This window comes from Miniopterus natalensis, chromosome 15 (genome assembly GCF_054644295.1).
Source record: "Miniopterus natalensis isolate mMinNat1 chromosome 15, mMinNat1.hap1, whole genome shotgun sequence".
NCBI classification, from domain to species: Eukaryota; Metazoa; Chordata; class Mammalia; order Chiroptera; family Miniopteridae; genus Miniopterus; species Miniopterus natalensis.
The window spans coordinates 36,118,322-36,137,687 of NC_142095.1; the positions used below are offsets into that span (position 1 = coordinate 36,118,322).

Consider the following 19,366-nt stretch of genomic DNA (forward strand, 5'->3'; position numbering starts at 1 on the left):
AGGGATCCCCCTCCAGAGCTGGGCATACAATGACAACCTCACCCCCTCCATAGCAGCACCTGCTCCCTGGGCCTCCCCCGGTGGCCCCATTATCCTGCACCTGCTACCCCCACACACACATACCACACCTGCTACCCCCCTAGGCACCCTCCCCAAGGCAATCCCTGTCCATCCCCAGGCCCAGCTGTCTGCTCTGAGGGCCAGCCAAGAGGGGCTGTGGAACCAGGTAGCTGGGAGGGCCCCAGGCAAGAGAAGAGGGTCCAGCAGCCAAGCCAGCTCTGCCTGGTCAGCAGCATATGTACCCTAGACAAGGCCTCTACTTCAGGGCCTCAGTCTTCTGACCTGTAAAATGGGAACAGCCATTCCCTCCCTCCTCCCTCTGCTTGGAAGGAGATCTGATCCCCAGAGATGAAGAGCTCTCTGTGCAGCTTCTCAGGGCCCCATGGAAATGTCTTTGGGAGGACATCACTGTCTTGTCACCTGTGACCTGGAGCTTTGACCCAGGTAGGTAGAGGCCAGTGAGAAGCCCTTCCTGGCAGCTGCTTCTGGAGAGCAGAGCCTCAGCATCCTGGACTCTGTCCTCTGGTGTGGTCTGGAATTACAGGTCAGAGGGAGGTGACTAGGGAAGATGGGTCGTGTGCAGCTGGGCTGCTGTCAGCAACCGCCATCTTTAGGGTGGTGGCTATGATGTGGGTTGCTCTGTCTCCTAGTCATTTCCTAAAGGTCTTTCTAGGACTGGTGGGTTGGCAGGGCTGCTGAGGAAAGCAATAACCCCTGGTCCTGTTGTTCAAGCCCAGCCTCCAGTTGGGGGACACAGCAGTGACCACTGTACGATTGCCTACCAAGCGGTACTGACCATGGTCCCCTGGGACCCCAGAGGAGAATATGAACATGGTCTGTGGGCTAAGGGAGGGCTTCCTGAGGAGGTGTAGCCTGAAATAGGATGGAAAGCTGTAGAAAAACTGAAAGAGGGAGGAGAGTCCAGCTGGAAAGTTCCACTTGAGTGCAGGTGGGAAGGGCTTCAGCTGGGGACTGGGATGAGAACTGAGCATTCATGGGCCAGTGGTTCTCAATCCTTCAGCGCCCCCCCCCCCCCAAGGAATTCCTTTCCGCTCCTCCTCCTTATGAGCTGGGCTGTCAAGCTGACCATGTGGGTCAAAGGAGAATGCGTGTCCATCTTTATTCAGCCAAGAAAATTCTGGTCAGAGCTGCTGAGGCCAGCTGGCCAATGGCAGAGGGGGTGGTCAGGGGAGACCTGGGGAGAGGGTGAACCCCAGGCCTCACCCAGCCCTCTCTGACATCCCCCATGCCTTTGACTTGGTTTTACGTGGCAGCAGCTTAGAACCCCTGGCCTAGCAAACCAGAGGGCGATTCCAGGGGCCCAAGAGGCCAGCTGAGGGCATGTGGGGAGTGGGAAGTGGGTAGTTCCAGTTACCCCGTCTGGATGCCTGTTGCTCTCTATTCTGGCTGGCCAGCTACTTGAAGGGTCCATCCTGTCACCCATTCACACAGCGCTTTCGTCTCTGCAGGCAGTGAAGCAGTGCTCCCGCCTCAGCACTGCCAGCAAGAAGGCACAGGGAGGGGGAATGGGCTGGGCCTGGGCACCCTAAGCAGTCTGTCTGCCCAAGCCCCGAGCTTCCAGGCCAGCAGAGATGGGCAGAGAACTGGCCCCCTACAAACTCTGGCAGAAACCCCGTCTCCCCTCATTTCAACAAGAGCAAATCTGACCTCCTTTCCATCCACACAGGGCAAGAGACTGCCACCCTTCCACCACAAGAGGGGCAAGGAGCTCAGGGTGGGCTCATGGCTCAGCCCCTTGTTCCTCTCCCAGGGAACAAGTAGATATGGTGGCCTCCAGGACAGGGTAGGGACATCAAAGCCTGATCCCATACCCAACCATTGGAGAAGATGGGGCCCACTAGAGGGTGGACACCTGAGGCCCAGACTGAGCCACAGTCTCCTGCTAAGGAGAGAGAGAGACAGTCATATCTACTGTCCACACCTGTAGAGGTGCAAGGTGGAGCTGCCAGGGCTGCTGGGAAAAGCAGCTCCCCCCCTCCCCCGTCCCCATTACTCAAGCCCACCCTCCAGTTGAAGGACACAACAGTGACCATTGCATAGTAGAGGGTGAGTGAGTCTGTGAGTTGAACCTCCTGAGAGTGGACCCTCTCTGCAGTGGCCTGTCCATGTGCCCAACAGCCATGGCCCCCATGATGTCACCAACCCGCTGTGTTGCTTGGCAACTTTTCAGGATTAGCACTCTGCCCCTGTCATCCCTGACGTCCCACCATGGGCTGATGTTGCCCTGGCAACCAGATGGGTACTGCAGCTTTTTGGACAGCTGTTCCCAGTGTGGGAAATGCCAGGCAAAAGCAGGGAAGCAAGTGGCTCTCCACAGGCCAAATGGGGTACACAGCCTATCCCCAGGCTGCTGAAAACAGGGGTTAGGGGGGTATGTCCCCTGGAAGAGCGTGGCTACCCTTGCTTCCAGTCCCCCTCACACTTCTTCCTTCCTTCCACAGTGGTCACTGAGTGCCTACCCTGTGAATGCTAACGAGAAAAGCAAATAGAACCATGGTTGGGGCTCAGAAAGGTTGCACCAGCATAGGTATTAAGGATGAGGAGTTGGCCAGGAATAGGAGCTGGTGGACAGAGATGTTCTGGACAGAGGAAACAGAAGCTTGTGCAAAGGCCAAATCACTGTCTCCAGCCACAACTTATACCGTCCCTCCGAGTTCCTCGTGGCCTGGCCTCTCTGACTCTCCTACTCAACAGGCATTTTATGGGAGGGACAGGGTCCAGTTCAAATCTGAATACTTAATGCCCAGCACAGGACTGGTACCAAGCCAGCATTACTAAAATGTAAAATAAAATAGGACATTTATGTAATGAGCATCAGGCCCTACTGCCACCTCCAATAGGAACCTTTCTTACCAAGCCTCAGTTTCCCCACCTATGAAATGGGGCCACTTCTGAGAAGGCTCTGGGAAGGGATTCTCAAGTGGAGGTGGGGTGATTTTTAAATTTTCTTTTGGTTTGTAACCCACCTCTTTTCCTTACAGAACAATTGAAAGACCGGTAGAGTGGACATCTGTAAACCTTCAGATTCCCTAATTGTTAGCATTGGGCCACTTTTGCTTTATCTCCTACCTGTACTTATCTATTTTTTATTTTTATTTATTGCTTTTAGAGAGAGAGAGGAAGGGGGAGCGAGAGAGAAGGGAGGGAGGGAGAGAGACAGAGAGAGAGACAGAGACGGAGAGAAGCATCGATTTGTTATTCCACTTATTTATGCATCCATTGGTTGACTCTTGTGTGTGCCCTCTGGGGATCAAACAGCAACCTTGGCATAGCTGGAGGACACTCTAACCAACTGAGCTACCCCGCCAGGGCCTACCTGTGCTTACCTACATATCAGTTTTGCTGAGCCATTTGAAAGTCGCAGCAGCAGACGTCCTGACATTTGCCCTGAAAGTTTCAGTCCACATCAGCTAAGACAAGGACAGTCTCCCATATAAACACAATACCATGATCGCATCTAAGAAAAGTAAACAAAATTCAATATCCAGGACAGGCAGGAGGAGGAAAGCCCGAACCCACGCGGGTCATTGGAGCAGTGGGCGCCTGAAGCTAGGGAGGGGTGCAGGCGCACCCACTGCCCACCCAGAGGAGGTGCAGGAGGTGTTGCGGCGGGTGGGTGGGTGCGGCTCTTACGCTGAGCGCCCCCTGCTCCCCCTGTGAGAACTGGAAGCCACCGTTTGGGCAATGGCCTGGCATGGCCTGACTTGACTATTGGCCCTGCAGCTGTGGCTTAAACACGAATTTCCAATTCGTAAATGTCCCCTCCCATTCTCCCCAAATTATTTGCATAGCTTTAAAAAAAACCCCACAAAAACAGGATTCAGTAAAAGTTTTCGCACTGCATTTGGCTTTATTGTCTCTCATTCTAGAAGCGTCTGGGAGGGGAAAGGGAATACGGGGCGTGGATGTGAGAGCCTAGAGGGCTAACACTTTCCCGCCGCCCCGAGGTGGCCCGAGCGGGGAAGGGGAGGGGAAGCCGCGAGCGGGCGGGAGGAACCAAGTCCAGGCGTGGGGGGGGCCAGGCCCCGGCAGACTTGGCGAGGTTCCGCCGGACGCGCCGACCCCGCGGAGCCGGATGGTCTCGCCCCTTAGCAACGGACCCAGCCTCCGTCCCTAGAGACGGGTCGCCAAACGCGACACTGCGCTGTGCAAACGGTAGGTCGTTGGGGCCGGGGCTTGGCGGGGCGAGCACGGGCTGGGGGACCCCGATAAGGCGCAGAGGGCAAGCGGACAGGAAGGAGGACTCCCTCCCGGCCCAGGGTCCACGACCAGGTTTCCTGAGCCTTGGCAAGTGGGAGAGGAGTGGACGCATTTTTTAAACAACCTTGCAGATAAGTCCCGTGTTTACTAGACCGGTTTTGGGGACCCTGCCCCTCCACCTCCACCTCCCGTGGAAGACCCAGGAAGGGAAGGAGCCGAGATTCTGGCCCTCATCAGCCACCCAGTTGCTCTCCTGATGGCCACCACATCTAGTCTCCTTAGTCCTCAGTGTCCCCATCTATAAATTGTCAGAGTTGTTACAGAAATCACCAGCCTCCCTTTACTTAATTCATGCATTCAGTCATTTGGCAAACACTGTCTAGGCACCTACCCTGTGTGTAAGCCTGTGTCAGTCCCCTGCTAGGTACCAAGGTTCTAAAGATCAATGTTACTCAAAAATTCCTGCATATGCAGCCCCCATGCTCAGCAGGCAGATGAGACAGGTGTTTACATATAATAACGGGAGATGTTCACTGGTGGGAGGAGCCTCAGACAGCTGTGGGAAGACAGAGGAGGTCACATCAGGTGAGTACTCCAAAAAGGAGAGAACCCAAGCCTGTGGGGGTTATTAGCATCCACAGTATTATTTGCCAGGTAGCCCTACAAGGACAGAGACTTCTGAAAACCCTTAAGCCACAGACCCACTTGTCAAATGAGATCTGTGAAATGGTATGTGAAACATAAAGGTACAGGGTCCTTGTTGAGTCAGGGTGGGTGGCTTAGAAGCCCTCTTGCTTGGGCTCTCCTCCCCCAGGTTTTCACTTTGCAGAGCCTCAGGGTTCCTTGGTACACGGTTTGAAAACCACTGCTGTGGTGCTTTGGACCTTTAGGTCAGCCAGAGGTAAAGACCTCAGTTTCCATTCTGGTTCTGCCAGTTCTTGGCTGTGTGTCCTTTGCAAGTTTCTAGACTGCTCTAGACCTTAATTTCCTCGTTTGTGGATTGCTGATAAAAATAGCACCTGTTGTGCAGATCAAATACACTTGTTCATCTGTGTCCATTCAACCCCGCGCCTGGCAGGTGGTTGGGTCACATGGGGTTGAATGTCAGTGAGTCCAACCTGAAGCTTCCTCCAGCTCAAGCCAATAGGGCTCCCAGGTGATCTGACTGGGGAGAAAGAATAACTTGGGTTCAGATTCTAACTGTGCCTCTTCCTGGCCATGTGCCCTTGCATAGGTCACTTATACTCTCTGGGCCTTGTTTTTCCCACCTCTGAGAAATGAAGGTAGTCTCAGTTCCTACCTCAGGGGTTTAAATGAGATGGTGCATGAATTACATCTAAGCCCCTTAATAACATTCACCATTCCCAACACTGGGCCAGCCCTGACATCTTACTGGCCAGTTGCCTCACACAAATGAGGGAGAATGCCCAGCAGAGGTCTTGCTGGGAGCCATGTCCTCTCCTTCTTGCCAGCCACACTAATTTCCATGCAGAGGCTGCCATCACCCATGGGGTTGTGACAGAAGAGCGAGGTCTTTTTGTCTGTCTGTCACATGTCCTGTGCACACTGGCAATGTACAGGTGCCCAGAGCTGGGGTGGGTGGGACTGGAAAGAAGCTATTGATCCTTGTGAAGGGCTGAGGGACAGAGAAGAAACAGGACTCTGAGTGTGCAGGCCAGTCTTCCACCTTCCTTCTTGGGACATGCCTAGATGCATGTTTCCACTGCCAACCTGCTCAGAGGGAAATGGCTCATAGAGACAGCAAATCCCTCCATCACAGACTCCTTTTGTCCTCAGCAACACTGATTTCCTAGACATTTGTGCATCTATCTCCATCAATCTTTATAATAGACCAGTGAAGCGGCTGAGCATATTTAAGCCTATTTGAGAGCTGGAGAAACCAGGGAATGGAACACTTTCCTGTGGAGCTGAGACCTTGGCCTCTCCTAGATCTGCTGTATTTGTTGATTTTGTTCATCAAAGATGAGACAGACATCTGTAGGTTTATAACCATGATGGGGCTGATCCCCAGTGGATCCTCTGTCCTTCAGGATGCTCTGGGAAGGGCTGGTGACTGTCAGACAGGTGGACCAGACTTAGCATTGTTTTCAGCACCTGCCCAGGGAGGCAGCTGGCTACCAGGGAGTGGATTTGGGGAACAGAATTCTGGTAGGATAAGCCTGACTGGATAGAAGCTGCTCAGCCTTTCGGCTCAGAGTCTGGGGCTCTGCGGCTCAGAGTCTGGGGCTTCCTGCCAGAGCCCCATCTGCCCTTCACAATCCCTCAACTCACCATCCCCTTCTTAGAAACGGACTCAGCAGCTGCAGGCTGCTTCAGCATTGCTGGGGAGCTTGCTCCACACAGCCCTGTCTGCTCACCCACCTTTCAGATCAGTCCAGGCAAGATGCCCCTACCGTGATCCAACAGGAGGCCTATACCAGCCAGTTTCAACAGTGGCTAAAGTGGAGATGATGGAGCATGGAATGCCTAGCCAAAAGAGCCGCCTGTATTGCAAATTGGTGGTTGCCTCCTCCCAGTGTGGAGGGGGTGGGAAATGGAATGGGGAAGGGGGAGAGGGTGTTTCTCAGACCATTTTGTTAAAATGTTCGCCTTTTTTCCCTTGAAATTTTTATTGAGATAATTTAGACTCGTTCATTTTAATTTTTGCATCAGTATTACATGAAAACCTCTCCCATACCTTTGTCCAATTTCTTATAATGCTCCCTGACCAAGGAGTTCACCCCGTGATGCATTTTGAGGTAGCCAAAAGCAACAATGGCTCGGCAAGGGCTTGTTCCCCCCACAATGAAAACTCTGCATGCCCTTGACCTGGGTTGATCATGCAACCCAGTAGCACGTCTGCTGCTCCCTTTGGGGAGATAGGAGGGTGTATGTTTTCTAAACTGGCCAACCCTGAGCGAAGTTGCTGGCAGTGGAATCTGTGGGCAGTGGAGGGTCAGTGTCCCTCTGTGGAGGCCATTTTGTCCTCTGGATCCTAGGGTATGGTTGGTAGGGCAGGGCATGGCCCTGTCCCCACATGGGGAGAGGCAGGGCATCCAGCAGGGCTGGGATGAGGGCACTGGGGCTGCCGGTGGGTGAAAGCCATTTTGGGGAAAACCAAGCAGGGTCCTTCTTTGACTGAGTGAGCTCTGAGCTGCCCTCTTTGTCTCCCCTTGTGAAAGCCAAGCCTTGCACTCTAACATGAGGGAGACGGGGTGGGCAAATGGGTGGGGGCATTTGCAGAGCTTCCCAGACTTTCTTTGCTCAGCCCTACCTACTCTGGGGGCTCATTTCTCACATGCAGCGTGCAAGAAAGGCCCCATCTCCTGGTGGGAGACACTGCATTGTGTGCCTGTCTAGATTAGGCAGAGACCACTCCCTCTCTTGATGCTCCCTCTTCTGTTATCCATGCATAGAAGGCTGGGCTTGTTTCATGTGGCAAACAAGGCATCCTGTATCATGGTGTCCCTGGAGACTGAGCAGAGGCTGGCAAGGGTCCAGTGATGCCAATATCTTCTCCTAGGAGCTCTGGCTGGGACATTGCCCTGAGAGACAGCATGGAAGAGCATTATAAAGAAAGCTGCTGCCCAGGAAAGAGCCCTCAAAACCCAGAGTCGTCGAGTATTTCTGACTTCCAAAAGTATACTGTGAAGAAGACTCCTGCCAACCTAGAGAATAACCTGAGGAAGGTTCTTCTGGGAACAGATTCTGAGCCGGAGAAGCCTTGTCCAAGCCCTGACCCCAATCCCCCAGCTTTATCCTTGCGCCTGGTCCCATCCATTCCCTCAGATTTGGGGCAGCCCCGGAAATTGCCCCTGACAAGCACTGATAAGAAGTACCCACTGATGAAGCAGCATGGGTTCTACTCTGACATCCTTGGCCCTGGAAGCTTGGATCAACTTGGGGTGAGTGTGGCACCATCTCCTACTAAGCCTGAGTCCTTGTGGGTTCCATTTGCCCATCCTTCCATCCATCCTTCCTTCCATCCATCCATCCATCCATCTATCCATCTGTTCATTTATTCACTTCTCCATCCATCTGCCCATCCATCTATCTATTCATTTGTCCATCCATCCACCCACCCATCCACCCTTCCATCCATCCTTCTTACCATCCATCTGCCCATCTATCTATCTGTTCATTCATTCAACAATTCGTTACTGAGTACCTGCTGTGTGACAGGCCCTGGACTGAGCACTGGAGGCAGTGAAGATGACATATACATCTCTCTTGTCATGGGGCAATGGCTTTGGTGGGGAAGTTATCCCCCCCCCCCCCCCCCGCTCTGGTTTGGGAGGGATCCTTGGATACGAGATGGCATACTGCTGAGATCTAAGAGATGGTAAGATAACGACTGGGTGGAGTGGGGGGAATGTCCCAGGCAGAAGGTACAGATCATACAAAGGCTTGAGGTTCCTGACAGAGTTCATGGCCCATGTGGAGGAGGGCATGCTGTGAGGGGAGAGTTAGAGGATTGGGTCAGGGAGAGGGCAGAGAGGGGGTTCACAGAGCCCTGCATGCACTAGACAGCGTTAGGAAGGTTTTAGGTAAGGGAGGGGCCAAGAGAGACCCTAGAGAGGGGAGGTCCACACAGAGACCCCGGTGGCCTTGCAGTACCTCTGTCTTGTGGCTCAGTTCCCACACACACCAGCAGTGTTCTCAGAGTGAGGTATACCAGACCAGAGCAGGGTAGGGCCAAGGGTGTCCCAGGTGGTCACAGCTTGTGGCCCACTATAGCCTCTGAATGAGAGGTTGTACAAACTTGCTGGTTCCGCCCTACCCTCACACCCCTGTGGTGCTCCCCAGTGGACTCAGGGTAGACACTTGGCCTTGGGGTCCCTCCCAGGTCCTACCTTTCCCCGGGATGTTTATGCCCCCTTGGGGTTCTGGGGTTTGGTTCTAGGAAGTATGCTGTGGCCCCTGCATGAACCAGAACCTCCTACGGCAGGCTGACCTTGACAAGTGCACCCCAAAAGGTCAGTGCCCTGAGGGGCTGGGTGGGCAGGTAAGGTAGAAGCCAGGGCTCTAGCCTCAGGGAGACTCACTTCCTGGTTGAAGGTCTCAGTTTCTTCAAATGTAAAATGGGAATGACAAGAGATAAGGTGCTTTGCGAGGGCCCTCCTCACAACAGGGTGCTCACCAAGTGCTGAGTGAGCCACAGCTGCTTTATCACTACGCTTAGCAGAGATGTGACAAGCACACCTCAGTGGGCTTGGGTGCTGAGGGCCAGGGCTCCTGTTCCCTCCACCCAGATGGGGATGGTAGGGCATTTACTTGTGTATTTTCTGCCTCCCCTGGGACAGGGCTTGGAGGAAGCCAGAACTGTGTCTGAGCTGTTCTCCACTAGGGCCTCAGCACCCAGAAGAGAGCCTGACACAGGACAGTGCCCAGCAGATGTTTGCTGAAAGAGGGAAGAGGGACTCTGTTATGTGTCTGTGATGAGTCTTGTAAAGACTGGGACAGGTCTGCCAGAAGTGGAGCAGTTACCAGTGGCAAAGGGAAGAATAGGGTGGCTCCAGGATAGGCAGCGAGCAGGGTGGGGCCCTGAGTGGCAGTGAGGAATCGAGTGGTCTGCAGACAGGACTCCCCCTTCGATCAGGCACAGATGCCCCCTGGTCCTAGCTGTCTGCCCCTCCTCTCCCACCCTAGCAGAGGCCTGGCTTCTTCCTGGCACTACCCAGATTAATCCTGCTGGGACCCACAGGCCTCATGAAATCTATGAACCTCCCAAAGTGGCATGGGAAACATCACATGCATGTGCATTCATACTGTGATCTGAGGATCCAGCCTGTTGTGTTCAACAGTTTCATAAGCATATGTGGCCCAGAAAATAGTTACAAACCACAGATGTAAGAGCTGTAGAGATGCTGGGAATGGTGCTCCTACCATCCATGGTAGGGGGTAGGGTGGGGTGGTCAGCAGCTCTGCAACCCCACCCATGTGAGGAAAAGCAGTCCTAAAACCCCACAGGGTGGTGAAGTCAGGGCTCTTGGCAGCCAGCAACAGAAGTCCACTCTGCTGCCAGAATCCTAAGTGGAGTGCTTGAGAAGCCTGCCTGGGGCCCATCGATGCAGCAGGGGCCAGAGACCAGGCTCTGTTCCTCGCCTTGGCCCCTGAGACTCAACGCCAGGCCCAGAAGCCTGTGTTCTAGGAGTGGAGTGGTGTCATGGACCCACAGACTCAAGAGCAGACAATTAGGAGTCTGAAAGCTGCCTTGGCCAAACCTTCTTGTTGCTGTGAGGTTCCCTGAGTACTTGGCAGCTCTGATGAAAGAATGGGCTTCAGCTGAAGGCAGGTGGCCTCTGCTGAGCCTCTCGAGGCTTCTGTGGGGCCCCAGAGAGATGATGAAGCCCACAGGGGTGGGTGTCACCAGGGCCTCCCAAGAATGTGGAGGGGGCCATTACTAAGCTGTCCTGAGCCCATCCAGCCCCTGGGGAAGGGGGCTCATCTCCTAAAGCGTATTCCCACACCTCATTTCCCAGCTCCATGGTCTCAATTTTTCGGGAACTTTCCACTTAATGGCCCAAATCCTGGGCAACACCTCAGTTGGGCAAACTGGAATGGTCACCCTACCAATGGGTCTCTGTCCACCAGATCCCCCTCCCCCACACCTGGAATGAAAGCCTCTGTCTGTCCTGGTTGTCTAAGTAGAAGTGTCCATTTTGAGCCCCTACTCTACAGTATCCAGGATGCCTTGAGTCTACAGATGGCCCCAAGGAGTGAATGGCATTCAGGCTGATATGCTTTGGGTGGGGAGGGGGAGCTCTAGGGTAAGGGTAGCAGGAACCCATCCCAAATGTGCAGGGAGCTACCACTTCACCTTCCTATCTAGTTATAATCCTCACTCATGGTTTGATTCAGCAGCTGGCTTGAGCAATGGCCCCTGGTGCTGGGGTCGTGGGCAGCATGGAGGGGAAAGATTGAATGTGCCTGCTCTGGGCAAGGAGAGCAGGACCAAAGAGACCTGCTAGAGGCCCTAATCCCTCAGGCTTGTGCTCCCTTGGTGGCTGGTGCCACACCTGGCTTCTCTAACCCCTGCCTGACCATAGGCTAGCTCTGAGCATCCCATGCCCCAAAGTCGTGTGGGTACCTGCTATCTGCCTAGTGCTTTGTCTTGGGCGGAGTGTTGGGCCTCAGCCTGAGCCTCTGTAGCTCCTGTCCCTTCTTCCACCTGTAGTCACAACCTTTAAGGTTCCTGAGGACTTCGAGGAGCGCCTGGAACAGCAGCGCATCGGCTCCACCACCCAGTTGCTCACCCAGGCCGACTTCCCGCTGCAGGCCTATGAGCCCAAGGTGCAGGTGCCCTTCCTGGTGCTGCCGGGCCAGTGCCCCCGCAAGATTGAGATTGAGAGGTATGGCTGGGTAGGTTCTGGGAGGGCCTGTCTTCTAGGAGGCTATGTCCACCCAGCTCCGGGTGAGGGACAGCAGGCAATTCAGTGACCGTTCCCACAGCAGAGGCCACTAAAATGAGCTTGTGAGCAAGTGTTCAAACCAAAGCCTCCAGCTCTTTGGTCTTTTAATAGGAACAAATTGCTTTCCTTGCTGTGGAACCGGAAGGGTGATATTTGGGTCAATGTGGTAGCACTGCCAGGCAGGACAGGGGGCAGTGGAGCCCAGTACACCAGTTCCAGCCATCTCACTACTTCCTGATGAGTCCCAGAGGGGTAAAGGGCCCTGGAGGGGTCCCTGGGCCACATCCCTACCACCTCGATCCTGTGGGCTTTTGCTGACACCCATTGAGCCACCTCACATGAGCCATCATGAGATTCCCCTTGTCTTCCAGGAGGAAGCGGCTATACCTGAGCCTGGACATTGAGCAGTTGCTGGCCAGTGAGGGCATTGACTCCAACAAGCTCATGCCCAGGCACCCAGACCCCTACCACCCTCAGACCATTGAGCAGGGCAATGACCCACTCTTCCCCATTTATCTCCCGCTGAAGGTGAGCCCAGCTTCCAGAGGGCTGGTGGTTGGGGGGTGGGAGTGTAGGACCTCTGCTGAGGGATCAAACTGGAAAGGGGACCCCATGGCAATCACAAGTGCTTACTTGTCAAACAGGGCACATTGCATAGTCGGAGCCCCCTCGGGGCCTCAAGCATCCCAAACTGGGATACAGGGGCCCCAGGACCCATGGGATGGCCTGCTCTCCACTTCTTCCCTGGGAGCCTATGCAGCCTGTATGCCTGCTCCTGCCCCCGCCCCACCCACAGGCACCAAGAAGCAGCCCAGTTGAACTGTGGAGTATTGTATAGGCCTCTGACCACTGCTCTGGGCTGAACGAGTTTGGGAGACTGGGAGTGGAGGAGAGCATCATTGCAGCCCCTTTGGGGTACTGATGGGAAAACTGAGTCCAGGGAGGAAAGAGGGAGGCTAGCCTGCTCTGGCTTTCACCCGTCTCCCCATCCTTCCTCTCCATGGCCCCGAGTATCTCTTGTGGGGAGGCAGAGCTGAATTCAGATGTACATCGCCCTGCTAAGGGTGGCCTCCTGACAACCCTGAATCTCCATTATTTCTAAGTCTGGGTGGGATGCTCAGGAAAATCCAAGGGCCACCTCTTGCCTTGGTCCTGAGCTGGATGATTCTGAGCAGTGGGAGGGAGAGCCCCTATCCCACTAAGAGTCCTCAGGTACCCCTCTGCCTGATCCTCAGGGTGGCTTGGCTGGACAAGGATCCAGGGTATCATAGAGCCTGAACTCACGGGCCCCTGTAAGCAGCAGAGGAGGGGCTCAGCTCTCTGGTCCCCAATCCGCAGCACCTGCACCTGGGGAGGAGCCTACATAGGTACCCCCATCCTCTGGCATGCCCAGCCTATTCGGGCCCCAGTGGGTTGAGCTGCCCCCTCCTGACGTCAGCTGCTTTCTTCCAGGTGTTTGACAATGAGGAGTTTGACTGCCGGACTCCCAGTGAATGGATCAACTTGGGTTTGGAGCCAGGGTCTCAGTACAGGAGACCAGTCCCAGGAAAAGCCCTCCTGCCCACCAATGACTTCCTAGGGCATGGTGAGTAGGGCCAGCCTGGGTGGGGTGGGGGTGGGGGTGGGGGCAGGATACTGGTTTGTACCATACCATCCCGGCAGTAACCCTGCCATGGATTTCTGGGCTGCCCTGGGGCCTGGCAGCCCTGGGAGGTGAGGGCCCCACCTTTTAAAACCTCCCAGCTGGGATACAGGCCATGGGGCTGGCTACAGAGAGGAAGGAAATGCAGGGACCAGGGATGACATTGGTGGGAGGGCTAGGGAAGGGACAGCTGGGTGGTATCTAGAGTTAAAAACAAAACAAAACAAATTTGACTTATTGGTAATAAAAAATATATATGCCTGTTGGGGATGTTCAAATGTGCATAGGGGAACAGTTCAAGCCCTTTCATGCACCCAGAAAGCACCATTCCTTCAGCTCTAACGGCGACCTCTCGGCTTTCACCTCTATGTCGACAACACACACACTGTCACACATACTCATACACTTGCAAACACACAGAGACACACCATCACACACGTTCACTGTCACACACACCATCTCATACACTCACAAACACACGCAGTCACACACACACATTTTTACCGCACACACACTCACTCCTACCATCCCCCATTTGCCACCACTATCGCACCCCCACACACCTACGTGCGCTGATGCCCAGGTTAGTCGGCTTTGTCTGTGTTGGCCCCTCCTTTGGACCCGGGTCTGCCCTGGGGGCCAAGTAGGCTCCATCCAGTTGGCTGCTGTTGGGAACAGTGCCAGGGTGAGCTTCCACGGCGGGCTGCCACCCTGGCCTGTGTTGCTGGCTCTGTGCAGGCATCCTAGGAAGGCCTGGGTCATGGGGATTGGAGTTTGGAGATGGCCATGCCCTTGTGTGGGGCTGAGGGCTGCCCTGCTTCCTGCCAGTGGTTGGACAAGCCACCATGGAGCAGGGAGTGGGCCAGGTGGCAGGTAGGAGTGTGAGTGCCATGTTGGTTTTAAGGCTGTTCTGCATCCAGGGGGCCATCAGTGAGTCCATTGAGCACACTGTTAACTTTATGTTTCGATTTAAAATCAGGTTAATGCTGGAATCAATTTCTCTGAACTAGACAAGAAGCCCAGAATGTTCCCTTTATTTTTGACTTAATTACAAAAATAATTTAACTCAATTGTTCCCAGATCGCCAATTCCTGGTGATAAAACCAAAAGGTTTGGGGCTACATTAACCTTAAATGCACCAAGTCCCAGCCCCCCTGGAGTGCTTCTGTCTGTCCCCCTCACACGGGCCCTGGCCTTGTGAAGCAGGAGGAGGGGCTGGCAGGGCGCATCTCTGCCAGAGAGCTCTTGTTTTCTGTCGGGGGCCTCTTATGATATCTTTCCCTCTAAGCTGAGCTAAGACAAGGTTGGCATTTTCAAAAAGGAAACTTACCGTGAAGGAAAGGGAAAGCAAAAACAGAACCAAAGCCAGGGAGATATACCACAGCAACCTCCTTTGCTCATCTATCTAGCATCAACCCGCAGAGAGTGTTTCCTGGGAATTCCAGCCCCTCTTCCTTCCTCAGTCCACTCTGCATTACCCACATTTGTTTTAAGCCACTACGTATTGAGGCCTTCTCTTCCCAGCACTGTGCCACATGTGTCTAACTTCTACAAAAGTTTATTGAGCACCTACTACATGCACCAGTTCCATTCTACCTGCAGGGATGCAGCTGTGATCAAGATAGGACAGAGTCACTCCTGCCCTTGGGGAGCTGACACTAGTGTGAGGAGGCTGACCAGAACCAGGAGAGGATGCACGCACAGTGTGACTTAAGCTCTCAGAGAGTGCCTGGGGCAAAGGAGCTATTTTAGGCAGAGAGGCTTCTTCAAGGAAAAACCACTTGAGCTGGGAACAAACCAGCAATGAACTGACTTGAGTGAAGACTGTTCCGGGTGAGGGCACAGCAGGAGCATGCTCCAAGGTCTCAGGAAAGCCAGACATCCAGTGGGGCTGGAGAGGAATGTGGGGGATGCAGTGGCAGGACGTGAGCTGAAGTAGGCTTTCAGCCCTGGGAGTGGTGGGAAGCCCATCCAGACCAAACAGGCCCTAAGGCCCCTTTGAGGACGTTGCAGGGCAGCAGTCTTCTACCCTGCCCTGGCCTGTCCTGATATGAGGGGCCCAGGGCCTCAACTGCCCAGGCAGCCTATGGGAAGGGCGTAGGTCACCCTGGGCTTGGTCAATTTGAAGGGGTCTAGCCCAGACACGATGATCTTTACAACTAGATCCTCTATAGGTCTCTGTTTGCTTGGGGCTTTCCTGCCTCCTCTCCCAGTCCTGCTAGCTTCTCTGCCTCGATGGGGTCATGCAGAGCACAAGGGCGGAAAGGTCTGCTCCTTCTGGCTCCTCCCGCTGCCAGGGGTTCCCCAGAGTCTAGCTCAGCTGAGAGAAAGCAAGGCCCCCACTCCGCTGGAGCCAAAGGGGGTCTTCCTGGTGGAGTGAGGCCAGACTAGTGACCTCTGAGATATGTTCCCAGCACCTGCTGCTCACACTCCGAGGCCCCTACCACCCCGTTTCAGAGGACCCCAAAAGTAAGGAGCTGAAGTACGAATGGTGCAATGTCGGTGTCCTGGACTATGACAAGGAGAAGAAGCTGTATCTGGTGCACAAGACAGACGAGAACGGCTTGGTGCGAGACGAGATGGGAAAGCCCATCCTGAACGGAGGGGTCACCGCTGAAGGTACAAGCTTTCTGCCCCTGATCCAGGCGGATTCCCAACTCAGGCTGGGCCTGGCCTGTGACTGAAGCCAACCCCCACCTAGGGCACAGCCAGCTCAGGTTGGAATTTTCCCTTGCTCTGTTTGTCCTGTGGCTGGCTCTCCCTGACCAGTGAGAACCAGAGGGCCCATCACTCAGAGACCCCAACTCTGAGCAGCTGGTAGTGCCACTTTCAGCATGATGTTGAGAAGGAGCCTGAGGCCCATCAGTTAGTGATGTCTCCCGTGGTGTGGCATCAAGGAATGGGCATGTAAACAGCCACCCCTGTATAGCTCCTTGTTTGTGCAAAGCTCTTTATAGTTTACAAAGCACTTGCTCATCCATCCATGACAAGCTAAGAGGTGGGTGGGGCAGGGAGTGTCATCATACTCATTTCACAGATGTGATGGGGGTCAGAAAAGGGAAACCACCTGCTCAGGGCTACCTTGCAGCAGCAGCAGAGGCAGGCTGCAACCCAGTCCTCCAGCCCAGAGAGCCCAGCTGAGTATTTTTTCTCTCTCTCCCACCCGCCTTCAGGAAGGCCACCCCTCCTGGTCTGCCAATACTGGGTGCCACGGATCCAGCTTCTCTTCTGTGCGGAGGACCCACGTGTGTTCACACAGCGTGTGGTCCAGGCCAACGCCTTGCGCAAGAACACCGAGGCACTGCTGCTATACAACCTCTATATAGACTGCATGCCCTCCGAGGGCCAGCGGCTCCTCAGCGAGCAGAGCATGAGCAGGATCAAGCAGTGGGCCATGAGCACGCCCCGGATGCGCAAAGGGCCCTCGTGAGTCCCTGCCAGACCTTTCCCCATGCCCACACGTTACCACCTCCAGGAAGCCCTCCGTGGGGAAGTAGTGCTGCCCAGGCGTAGTGCTCCCTTCATGCCCTCTTTCACCTTGCCAAAGACCACATGCTTGCCACCAAACCACTCAGTCTTGGTAGTGTAGATGAAAAAGCGGGAACCATTTGTGTTTGGTCCAGCATTGATTACTGTGGCTTTTTAGTAGGTTTTGAAATCAAGAAGTGTGAGACCTCCAACTTTGTTCTTTTTCAAGGTTGTTTTGGCTTTTTGGGGTCCCTTGAGATTCCATATTAATTTTAGGATGGATTTTTCTATTTCTGCAAAAAAAAATTGGGGGGATTTTGATAGGGATTTGCATGCTCATTTTCCATGTGAGATTTGGTATCAATTTATCTAGCTGTATTTTAAAAACACTTGGTATTTTTATTGGGATTGCATTGTATTTTTAAATTACCTTAGGTATAGCTGACATCTGTAGGATCTTGAATTGTCCTATCCAAGAACAAGAAATGTTTGTCCATTTTTTCAAGTCTACTTTTGTATCTTTTAGGAGTGTTGAAAATTTTTTCATATAGGTTTTGCATATTTATTATTAAGTATTTTATCTTCTTCATGGCTATTATATATGGGATTTCCTCTATCGTTACACCAATTGATAACGCTATGCTAATTTTATATCCTGTTACCTTACAGAAATCACTTAATGTTTGATTTTGTTTTATCATTGCTTCTCTAGGGCTTTCTAAGTACACATTATCTGTAAATAGAAATAGCTTTACTTATTCTTTTTCAATTCTTACTCTTCTAATTCCTTTCTCTTGTCTAGTTGCACTCTCTAATACCTCCAGTACAATATTGAATAGTACAGCAGATGGTAGTTGTCCTTACCTTGTTGTTAGTATTAGTGGAAATGCCTCTGGTGTTTCCCTCTTAAGAAAATGCTAGCTTTAGGCCTTTATGTATTTAATAACATACCCATTGATTTCTACTTTCTTAAGTGTTTTTGTTACAAGCACTTTAAGGACCTATGGGGATAATCATGTAATTTGTCTCCTCAGACCTATTAACATGGTGTATTATATGGTGTATTATTGATTTTCTGATACCGAAACAACTTTGCATTCTTTTAATAAATCCACTTGGCCATGGTGTATCTTTTTTTTTTTTTCCCCCAAAATATTACAGATGTCCCCTTTTATCCCCATTGACCCCTTCCACCTGGCACCCACTCCCCTCCCCAGGCCTTCGCCACACTATTGTCTATGTCCATAGGTTATACATATATACATATAAATTCTTTGATTAATCTCTCCCCACGCACCCACCCACCTCCATCTTCCCTCTGAGATTCGTCAGTCTGATCTTTGCTTCCATATCACTGAATCTATTTTGCTCATCAGTTTATTATGTTCTTTAGATTCCACGTATAAGTGAGATCATGTGATGTTTGTCTTTCTCTAACTGGCTTATTTCACTTAGCATAATATTCTCCAGGTCCTTCTATACTGTCCCAAAGGGTACGAGATCCTTCTTCTTTACAGCTGCGTAGTATTCCATGGTGTAAATGTCCCACAGCTTTTTTATCCACTCATCTACTAATGTTTCCAGATCTTAGCTACTGTAAATTGTGCTGCTATGAACATCAGGGTGCATATATTCTTTCTGATTAATGTTTCAGGATCCTTATGATATATTCCTAGAAGTGGGATCACTGGGTCAAAGGCAGCTCCATTTTAAATTTTTTGAGGAACCTCCATACTGTTTTCCACAGCGGCTGCACCAGTCTGCATTCCCCCCAGCAGTGCACTAGGTTCCCCTTTCTCCACACCCTCGCCAGCAGGTGTCATTATTTGTTGATGGAGCCATTCTGACAGGTGCGAAGTGACACCTCATTGTGGTTTTAATTTGCATTTCTCTGAGGTTGAGCATTTTCTCATATGTCTCTTGGCCATCTGTATGTCCTCTTTGGACAAGTGTCTATACAGGACCTTTCCCCATTTTATCTGTATTGTTTGTCTTCCTCTTCTTGAGTTGTATGAGTTCTTTGTACGCTTTGGAAATTAGCCCCTTATCAGATGAATCCTTGGCAAATATGTTCTCCCACATGGCGGGGTTCCTTTGTATTTTGAGGCTGGTTTCTTTTGCTGTGCAGAAGCTTTTTAGTTTGATGTAGTCCCATTTGTTTATTTTTTCTCTTATTTCTGCATTCATTGGTTGATTCTTATATGTGCCCTGACCAGGCATTGAACCCGAAACCTTGGTATATCAGGACGACACTCTAACCAACTGAGCTCCCCGGCCAGGGCTGTGTATCATTTTTTAATGTGGTATTAGATTCTGTTGGTTAATATGCTGTTTAGAACTTTTTGCATTGATATATGATGTTGGTCTGTAACTTTTTGTACTGTTTTTATCAGGTTTGAAGTAAAGTTATACTTGCTTCATATAAATAATTTTGACATTTCCCTTCATTTTCAGTACTCTGGAACAATGTATGTTAATTGGGGGTATCTGGTCACTCCTTTGTGAAATCATTGGTCTATTTAAGTTTTCTTATTTCCAATGAGTCAATTTCAGTATATTTTGT

The 19,366-nt window shown here is 52.3% G+C and overlaps 1 protein-coding gene across 1 annotated transcript in view; it reads left to right on the forward strand.

Annotated features, from left to right (window-relative positions):
• The first annotated feature begins 7,820 nt into the window (after window positions 1-7,820).
• Window positions 7,821-19,366, forward strand: part of DNAH1 (dynein axonemal heavy chain 1) — a 70,422-nt gene continuing 58,876 nt past the window's right edge. Inside the window, exons 1-7 of the mRNA XM_087825013.1 lie at window positions 7,821-8,186; window positions 9,185-9,257; window positions 11,459-11,633; window positions 12,065-12,221; window positions 13,146-13,278; window positions 15,793-15,954; window positions 16,509-16,761. Coding sequence (XP_087681139.1) covers window positions 7,839-8,186; window positions 9,185-9,257; window positions 11,459-11,633; window positions 12,065-12,221; window positions 13,146-13,278; window positions 15,793-15,954; window positions 16,509-16,761 — 1,301 coding nt within the window. The 5' untranslated portion in view covers window positions 7,821-7,838. The remainder of the gene's footprint in view (window positions 8,187-9,184; window positions 9,258-11,458; window positions 11,634-12,064; window positions 12,222-13,145; window positions 13,279-15,792; window positions 15,955-16,508; window positions 16,762-19,366) is intronic.